The 9,968-nt window shown below is 40.9% G+C and overlaps 1 protein-coding gene across 2 annotated transcripts in view; it reads left to right on the forward strand.

Moving 5' to 3' along the window:
- Positions 1-9,145, forward strand: part of LOC309717002 (transmembrane protein 65-like) — a 47,867-nt gene extending 38,722 nt beyond the window's left edge. The window contains exons 7-8 of one of the 2 annotated variants that reach the window (XM_082551183.1): positions 5,198-5,303; positions 6,314-9,145. In XM_082551183.1, the coding sequence (XP_082407309.1) occupies positions 5,198-5,303; positions 6,314-6,463 (256 nt within the window). In that variant the 3' untranslated portion in view covers positions 6,464-9,145. The remainder of the gene's footprint in view (positions 1-5,197; positions 5,304-6,313) is intronic. The other variant, XM_082551182.1, reaches the window with a different exon arrangement.
- The last annotated feature ends 823 nt before the right edge of the window (positions 9,146-9,968 follow it).

Genomic DNA, 9,968 nt, shown 5'->3' on the forward strand with positions numbered 1-9,968 from the left:
CATTAATCTGATTGTACAGCAACACGTTTTCCACACAAATATACACAGATAATAATAATAATAATATTTATAAACAAAGGTCCTTTTCACATCACGTTGAGAAGGTAAAGGTTTACCATCATGTTGTTCGTGGGGCTAATTCAATAAATTGCTCACTTTTAACCAGTTACTGGATGTAGGCCCAGGGGTGTGGTTTGATTAAAATGGGACTGAACTAGGTCATATAGATTAAGTAGAAATTATTGTGTATTTAAATCCCTGAAAAATCCTTTCATTCATTTTCCTCCAATTTCTTCATTTTTATTCTGTTTCCTGTCCCAGAAACCCAGCAACAAAAACCCCATCAGATGTTTTTTCCCTTTCCTGCATAATCAAAATTAAAAGAATGAAATTAAGTAAAAGTAGATTAAAACACTGACTGTAAGGACTGATGAATTTGTACAGAGTAATTTAATGTGATTTCCTCAATAACAGCGTAATGATATAGGAAAGCTTGATGGTCATGTTTCTCCGATCCTTCCATCAGCTCATGCATGACTGTTTAAGCGCCTCCTTGTGGCCACAGAGATCATAACAGCTTCCTGAGCTGCTTCATGAGCTCAACCAGTCCCATTACTTAATATAGTGGAACACCAGGGTGAATGCAATGATGGCGTGCATTTATTCTCCTCCTTTTCAGTGTAAATCATACCCATGCATGGATGACAGAAGTGGAATATGCTGTTTCCTTCTGTTTTCCCTGTGATTGATTAGTCTAGTTCTTGTGGTCCATGTAAACACTCTCAGCAGGCACACACACGCATCCATGAGCGAGTGTGTGATTGCCGCTCAATCAAAAGAGGAAAGTGGAGCCCCCGTGGACGCTTTATCAAGGTGAGACAAGGCGTGTGAAGGCCATTTGTCTGCCTCAGAGTCTCAGTGGAGCTGCAGCAAGAGATTTTCACAGCAACGTTTGCGATACAGATTTTGTTCTAACAGGAAACGCTTTAGTGTCCACATAACGCTCGTCTTATAAATTACACTGGGAGTCGGCGGCACTTTAGTGGCTGCAGAGAGACTTCTTGCTGAGGTTGTAGTTGGACTCCGACTCTGAGATCCCAGATGACTAATTACTGCAAATATTACGGCTGGATTTCAAACTGTTTGGTTAACAGAAGTTGGCAAAATTCGTAAATAAAAAAATCCTGTGCATGTACTCGAAAATATGCATATGGCTTTCTGTTGGTGAGTTGGATTACAGCCACACTTTCAGACATTTAGTTCACCTGGAACAAGATCAGGCTTCCCATTCCCAAGCAGCATAGATGTGATGATGTTCAGCCGCAACTGAACTCACTTTCCACCTGCATAGATGAGCCAAATGAAAGACTCTGGAGACTGATTAAAATGCCTCTAACGAACTTACTGTGAACTGCAGCTTCCTTTAGCTTTCGTTTGTTGAAGTGCCTTTAAGTTTTATTTAATCAAGAACTGAGTTCTAAGAAAGCTAAGAAAGTTTTCCTTCTTAGCTGAATTCTGCTGGTTAATGTGCTTGTATGTACAGAAGATCCTGATTTGGTCATCGCGTTGGTATGCAGGAACCCACTGCAGCCAATGAATGCTTGTCTCTGTGTAATATATATATTATATGCTTTTAGATCATATACACACAGAAAATTATATACTGTACCTTTTACCAGTATAAAGTTGTTTGGTTGATATCCACGTACACTGATATTTGATGTGCAGGAGTTGGTCTTCACTGAAAAGTTAAGGACATACTCTATGCAGGCTAATGAGTGTGCTGTAACACGAGTCATAAACACTCTGGACATTGCATCAAAAGAGCCTCAAACCTGCTGGTCCTCTGAGTTTAGTAACTCCCAGTTACTAAATTTTGACTATTATATAATCAAAGTGCACAGACGTAGCTGTCACTGCAGCATGTCCCTTGGCCAATGATGCTTTTTAGTCCTCATAATTAAGAGGAATTCTGCTCATTTAAGAGATACTGACTCACTTGTAGAGAATCTTCCGTGTGTGTGACTGTGCTGAACAACATGCACAACCGTTTCCACATATGTGCCAGTGCATACATATTTTTATCATGTAGGAGTTCATGTTAGGCCACGTTTGTAATGTTTCACTCCGTCTGAGTCTTTTAAGTATTTCGAAAAAACCTAGGAAACCATCTGAATCTTGCTGAACTCCATAATTGAGCTCATGAGTCATTCTGACCATTCAGCTGGTTATTACTAATGCTTCTGTCGAGTTTAGCCTCAGCTGTTTTAGGAATTTCTTACAAATGCAATGCATCGGTGGCTTTCTGGGGCAGACAAGGAAATGCACATTAGGGATCTTTAGGGAATACAGAAGTGGAGACGCATTCCCCTCCGTATCATGCCTGCATTTTCTACCTTACTCCTTCTGAATCATGGAATAATCTGGATTATATTCCATTACCTTTCTTTAAAAAAAGTGGGTGAATGCCTGTGTGACTGATGCCTTTTGAACTTTACAGATTAACAATAGTGACATTTCGTCAATGCACAAAATTCTGTTTTTTTTCCAAACACAAGCTGAGTAACTCAACGTGATGGCTTTTAGTTCCTCCAGATGTAATTTTCCAAATGATAAAATGTATAACTGTGTTTTCTGGGGCTTGCAATGCACCCGGCTCATGTTTCAGCCTGCTTCTCACACAGTGAACAGCCTGTCTGTCTTGTTTTATGTTTTTTGGGATGAGCTCGGGCCTTTCAGTAAATTTCATCATTCCTGCATTGTGATTGCTGCAGTATTTTGTTTTGGCTTTCTTTTTTTTTAAATGCAGAGCTTATTTATTTTGCCCTCCGCTGTTACAAGAGCACGGGTAATTTGGAGTGAATTTGATCTAAAGCCGTGGATGAATGTGAAAGAAATTAGGATTGGGGCTCGGCGGTGAGACTGAATTTCAAAGAAGCGGAGAGAAAAACCAAATGTCACCCTCACTGCAGCTTACTGAGCTTCAAAGCTGTGGTCTCAATTACTTCAATTTAACCATAATTTTAAATGCGAAATAGAAGAAGAAAACATAAACTAGAGACTTAATGGCTACAGTGTATCCACTTGAGATGCTGTAAGAAAGAATATTGTCTAATGAATCTACTTATTCTCCTCATAAGGACTTAATAGCTCATCATCTGTTATGATAAGAATCAGTCCTATTTCCACTACTTCTGCTGCCCCATCCTGAAAGGCAGTGGGCTCGAAAGCACACCCCCCTGGACACAAATGCACAGGCAGACTTGCCTTTTTCTCAGATATGCTGTGTACAGCTTATCGCTCCCCTAACAGCTCCAGCTGCAGCTTATTTGTATGTGCAGCCGACTGAGGTTCCATTAGTGCCAGTGAGTGAAGCCGACCTGGGTCCAACCCATATTTCTTCCCTCACATTCAAAACCGCCTCACCTGCACCATATTTTATGTGCCTTGGCACATGTAGGGTCACATGACAGTGTTTCTGTCGGTTCCCTTCGTTTGCATATTAGAGTCCACTTCCTCCTCTCTAGCTTCAGCCAGATAATTTTCCTTTTTAATGACATTTGGCAGGCTGGCTGTCGCTTCATGTCCATTTTACACCAAAGTGGCTCTAACTGCTCACTGGAGCGTAGCAATGACCTTCTTGCTCTGTTTCCAGGATGGCCAACTGTAGAAATATTCCCACTGTTTCCAAGAGTCTTTTATTTCAGGACTATTAAGCCAAGTGTCTCTTTGGAAACACTTTTTTCCCAAACACACGAGCGGAAACCTGTCAGGTTGTGGACACATAACTGAAGCAGTGCCACAGCTTTCAAGTTCAAGGTTCTTTATTTGTCACATGCATAGTTATACAAGTATAACACACAGCTGAGGCCCCCTGTAGGTGAATCATTTTCATTTCTGTCAAATGATAGAAATGAAATGAAAGGAATGAAAGGATGATATGGCATTACCCAGTCCATATCAGAATAGAGATCCAGCAGAAAGTTCTTGTTTCTAGTTGCACAGAATTCTTAATCCAATCTTACTCATTTTTCTACATCGTGGTGATTTCCGTGGAGCACTCTTTATCTGCTGCAATCCGTCATCGGTCCGTGATCTGTGTAAATCCACGCAAAGCCCTGGGACTGAGTTAATTTATACACTGTTGGAAGCTTCCTCTTTTACTCCATCTGTTGTTAGAGCTGAGGTTTGGCATCCTGCTGGGTTTATGAACATCAGCGACAGGAAGCAGACCGGAGCATTAATCTGTTGATTTATTTTGTCGTTATTAGCACCCACTCTGGTTGTTGTTTGCCTTGGTAGGGAAGTGTCATGTTAGCATGGGTTTATTGAATTATGATACGTAATGGAGAAAATTATCAACGGGGGGATTATTATATAAACAGAAACGATGCAAACACAAATAGGCAGCGGCGAATTCAATCTGTTACAGAAATAGCCGGAATCTTTTAACAAAACCAGCTTTGATGCAGTATTGGTTTGTGCATGCCACATTTTACAGAGTGAGACTTTTTATTTCACATAATGTTTCTTTGATTTTCTTTTTGTCACAATAACATTTCAACAAAATCACAAGACTTTGGTATTCAGACTTCATTTGATTAGAAGGTTTTGATGGATGATGTTTGTGTGTGTGCATGTGTGATATACAGCACTGTGCAAATATCTTGAGCCACTCCTCATTTCTTTGTATTTTTGCTTTCAATGAGAAAAATCACAAAACGTTTTTGCCCATATTTCGTTTTTCCATTTATGTCTGTGCTTTTCAAGAAGTCACTGCACCTATTTCCCATTTCCATAGCAAAATATTAAATAAAAGAGGGGTTGCTCAGGACTTTTGCACAGTACACTGTATATCAGGGGTGGGCAACTCCAGGCCTCGAGTGCCAGTGTCCTGCATGTCAGGTGTGTCCCTGATCCAATCACAGCTGATTTAAATAGCTAAATTAGCTCCTCACCATGTCCTGAAGTTCTCCAGAGGCCTGGTAACAAACTAATCATGTGATTCAGCTGTGTTGACCCAAGGTGAGATCTAAAACCTGCAGGACACCGGCCCTCGGGGCCTGGAATTGCCCACCCCTGCTGTATATAGAGCGTTCTATCAATAGAATAATGCTGTCGCTGCAGTTTGCTGAACTGTGTTAAGTCCCCTCCTGTTTAATACTTTTTCCATCCATCGGTCTCTCCCTCTCCTCAGGCTGGCAGGTTATGTAGAAGCGTTGGCGTCTCGGTTGGGGATGCAGATTCCTGACCTGAGCCCAAAACAGGCTGATATGTGGCAGACAAGAGTCAGCTCTCACACGGTGGGTATAGAAACAGTTACAGAATTTGCTCTGGTTCGCTCCCCCACTGAGCAGCTCCTGATGTGCGAGTGAAACCACTGCAAAAAAAGTGTTTCTGTTGCATTTCTGTGCAAAATGCACATCAAACCAGGACAGGCCTTTGCACGCTGACAACTCAAACGCGAGTAACACAAGTCTGTGTGACGGGGCCCAGCTTTCAAATGTCATAAAAGGAACTGGGACCTGGCGATCTTTAATATGCTATAAGTGCTGAAGCATGAAATATAATAAGCTACAGTGATTAGTCTGGCACCTGGCTGGTTGCTAAAGGCTGCTGTGGCTTGTGAAGAAATAGTTTTTAATAAATACAAGCCAAAAATAACATATTGGTCTTTGGAGATTTTTAAGTGTTTGCTTCCAACCCTTTGTTAGTGTTACAGTAAAGAGGGAAGGTGTGGCATGAAAAGCACCGAGCTCAATAAAAAATGACAATAAAGACCAATTTACAGTTACATAAACAACTTTTAATGCTCCAAGTCACAGTTATAAAAAGACAATTGGTTTTACATTTGTGCCTTTATTGAACCTAGTGAATTTTAACTCGCGCTGCAGGCTGGAGAAACCTGTCCACCTCTGTGTAAATGACTTCTCCACAGGGTTCGTGGATTCAGCGGCTGCAGTTAAGGAGACCAGATTGGAGATGTGGGTTGTGGATATGTCAGTTCGTATAAATTAAGGCCACTGTGTCTGTTTTTCAGACAGAAATCAGCTTTTTTCAGTAAATAAAGGAGTATAGGGATGCACAGAGGCTAAGAAAGCTGAGGGTGTTCATCAGACAGCAATAAGGCGGGCTTTCTGCAAATAAAAGAAAAAGAAATTTGAGGGTCTCTCAAGGATTTGCCAACCTGCAAAGATCACACCTAGAGAACAATATGCAATCCTGAAATAAATGAAGAATAATCCCACGGTAACAATGTGCAGAAATCCCTCCATCTTTGCTAAAATCTTTGTTGTCTTCTTCCCACCCGCAGGGTAAAGCCATCGGCGTGGGCATCGGCTGCATCCTCGGTATGTTTCCCCTCCTCTTCTTCAAGGACGAGGATGAGAAGAAAGAAGGCCAGACGGAGGTGAAGGAGCAAACGCAGTCGCCACCTGCTCCAACAGAGAGCAGCAAAAACTGAGGCGAGGCTAGAGACAAATACTATTCAGAATCCGTTTGAATGCTTGACTTAATCTGACGCCGACTGCTCTCGCCTTGTGCGCTGGAGCGTATGGTAATATCAGTGAACTCCATACGGTCCAATCGCACGGCTCAGTCGAACTATCTGAGGTATTCTGAAGAGGATTTTAGATAATATTCGATCACAAACTCTGAACTTAAGCACAGGAGGCTCGTCATCTCTCGAAGAAACGACTGCTGCTACCTGATCCCGTAACCTCACTTCGTCTTGACTGACCGACACGGTCATTTGTCTAAGACACCTCCTCTTACCTCTGGCTATAGATGGCTAGATCGCATATAGGTTAACTGACAGCTTCATGCACCCCCTGAAATATTATAGGAGAAAACCCAGTTAGAGCTCAGTCGTGTTATAAAGTTCTTGTTTTCTGTCAGAAATCTTGAAAACCTTACAGGGAAGACGGAACAAAGTCAGTTTAGTGTTCCAGATCAGCCAATGTTTAAACACCTTTTCCGTGTTTCCCTGTCAGTTTTTGGTGGTTATAAACCAAGAACACGGTGTCTTCAGTTCCTAAAACATGTAAGCTTCTGGATTTGAGCAAGTCCTGCCTCATCCACAGACCTTGACAACTAGTCCGCTGCAGGTGGTTAAATCTGTAACACCTGAAAGCTTCTTCTTCTCTTCAGTGGTGCACTGCATATGCACACCTCTGCCAAAGGGTTCACACAAATCACTGAAGAAGTGAAATGTATTTAAAAGTCCTACAAAATATTTTAAAGAAGAGGCAGAGGGAGGAAGAGGCAGTGAACAACGATATGAAGTATAAACTGTGGATCACCTGGATCCTCTTTCCTCATTTGCACTGATCCTCCGGTTCATATGTCCACATTTGCACCCACTGGACGAAATACAATATATCCCCCTCAGAGGTGAGATGATATTCAACCTCTTCTGAAAACAGCCACACGTAGAGGTGGAGGTTTGGGGGGAGATGAATGTTATTTTGCATAACGTGACTGCTGTAGTGTTTTCATTTTGTGAGATTAACTGTTACGGTGTGTGCAGACGGGCTGCATTTCTTCCTGTCCCTCACTTCTATTGTGTGTTACTGCCCTCCGCTGGCCGATAGATGGAGATCTAGTTGTTTTCTTTCAACTTGGTGGACCTGCTACGACGACACCCCCCCCCCCCCCCCCCCACACACACACACACACACACACACACACACAGGCTTTAATTTGCCACAGCTCCCACAAACCTTAGCTGCTAGTCTCCCCCGGTCATAATTTCCAACTTTCCTCACATCGCTCATCACCCTGTAATTATTTTCTGAATGATTCTCCTTCAGGAGCTGCACTGAAGAAGTGTTTAGAAATATACGAGAGGCAGCTCTGCGTCACAGCAAATGTATTTATTTTGTTATAATATTCAGACTGGTATTCATGTACGTTTGTATTGTGTTTCTTCTATATCTCAAAGGGCCGTGAAAATATTTATCAGCACAAAATATACCTGCGTGAGTATATTTTAGCAGCTTTCTATGCCATGAAGGACCCAGTGGCTGACCGCTTTATGTTACAGTCTGAACTCACTACGCTTGTTCTAAAAAGACTAAGGAGACCCTGTATACCCTGTATATGACTGTTTTCAATATTTACCGCGTGGGTAAGAGTGATCCTGAAGAATGATAATAATGAAGAAAATGAACGCATACATATATGTAGCTAGGATTTTTGAGTTTTTTATCTTGATTGCTTGATATCCACCTTGCATGCACTGTTAATAAAAAGAAACCTTAATTTAATTAAAAAAACAGTATGTTGTAAGGTTGTGCATCACAGCAGGATGACTCACTGGTGGAGGATAAAGGAGAGGTAAAGTACTCATGCTGGAATAAGATGCACAAGTTATTTAAAATAAATAAAAACTATTTTGTGGCCACAAAGAATCATGTGCTTCAATTTAAGATGGCTAGCGATAAACTTCAGTTGCTTAAAATTGGATTGTCTGTTCAAAGCAAAAAGGATTTTATGAAGGATGGGAAAGGTTTGCAGTAATAACAGCAATTTGCCTCTTTGAACCGCGCCGTTAAATGGCCTGTCCCAGGCTTTAAGGCTCTCTTCAGTGTGCCAGCCGCAGTAAAAACATATAATCTCAGTTAAAGTATGGTAATACTGCCTTTTCCTGGATACCATTTAAAATACACGACTGAAGTTATTGTGCTATTGAGAGCCAACAAGATCTCCAGTTCACAGAAATTTTGAGCTGCGATCTCTTTTTGTTGTTGTTGTTTTTTGAAAATAAGGTAGAAAAAAAGAAATGTTTGAATCCAGCATGCTGCAGTCAAATGCATGCATTGAGGATCTTTTTTGTTTGACGTTCTGGTGTTCCTCGAATGCTGTGAGTTGGTAAGTTGTTTAAATTCATTGCATTGGTACAAGCAGGAGCTGAGATCAGCTTCATCTCTCTAGGAAACTTCATTTTAGCCGAGAATAATCAGTTTGCCCAGTTGCTCCTGTGTCGTGATGGAGTCCAAGGGGCTGAAAAATTCATGTTTTGCTGTCTGTGAAGGTAAAGATGTGCTCTGTGCAACTGTATAAAGAATAGAACCATTAAAATAATCCTTAAATATAATGTAGACGGATAAAACTGGTGTAGATTATAGGAGTGTGTTGCTGTGTTTTGTTTCAGAATTGATCTGCTTTGATTAAAGTTGCGACCTGGCTGCAAACATCTTCCCTAGTGTGGACTTTGCCAGAATGTTCTGCATGAGGACGCTGTTTTTAAATGTATGTAATGTAAATGCGTGGCCTGCAGCTCTTCAGCCATCAGGCTATCTGCAAATGATGATTAATTTTGCCTCTTCACACCAACGCAGTGGATGTTAAATCAAAGTATCAAGATGGAATTGAAGTGCAGACTTCCAGGTTTAATTCTCAGGGTTTAGCAAAAGTATTTCATTCACTGTTTAGGAATTACGAGCATTTTGAAAGTCATTTCAAAACTTTGCCTTTGGATCATTAACATTCTGTCAGCTTGGGAAAGTGAAGCTGTGCTTTTCTTTATGATCCAGGAACTTCCAGCCTCTCCTCCTTTTTTTAATATCTCTTCCTACTCCTGTGCAAGCGTTTGGATCAAATAGTAGCAAAGATTTAGGAGGACTAGCACAGAATGCATGAACAAATGAAAGACAAGGACTGAGCCTGAACAATAAGTGGAGGCTTTTTCTTGTTTTATATTGTTCATTAAGGACAGTTAAATTTTGTTTTGTTATTTGTTTCGATGATGAAATGTATGATAATCTTTTCTTTTTTCATTCTGTAATTTGATCAAACTTCATAGATTAGTCATTTTTTCCTTTCATCCTGTACATTTTTGTAGCTTGTGTGGAAAACTTATCCAACTTGTTTACACATTTTTAGGTGACAGGTTGAGGATTTCTAAGAAATATGCAAACACTACAGCTGACTAAAAAAAGGTGCATACTCTCAACTTTTCTAATCCC

This window comes from Aulonocara stuartgranti, assembly GCF_965226115.1.
Source record: "Aulonocara stuartgranti genome assembly, chromosome: 11".
Classification (NCBI taxonomy): Eukaryota; Metazoa; Chordata; class Actinopteri; order Cichliformes; family Cichlidae; genus Aulonocara; species Aulonocara stuartgranti.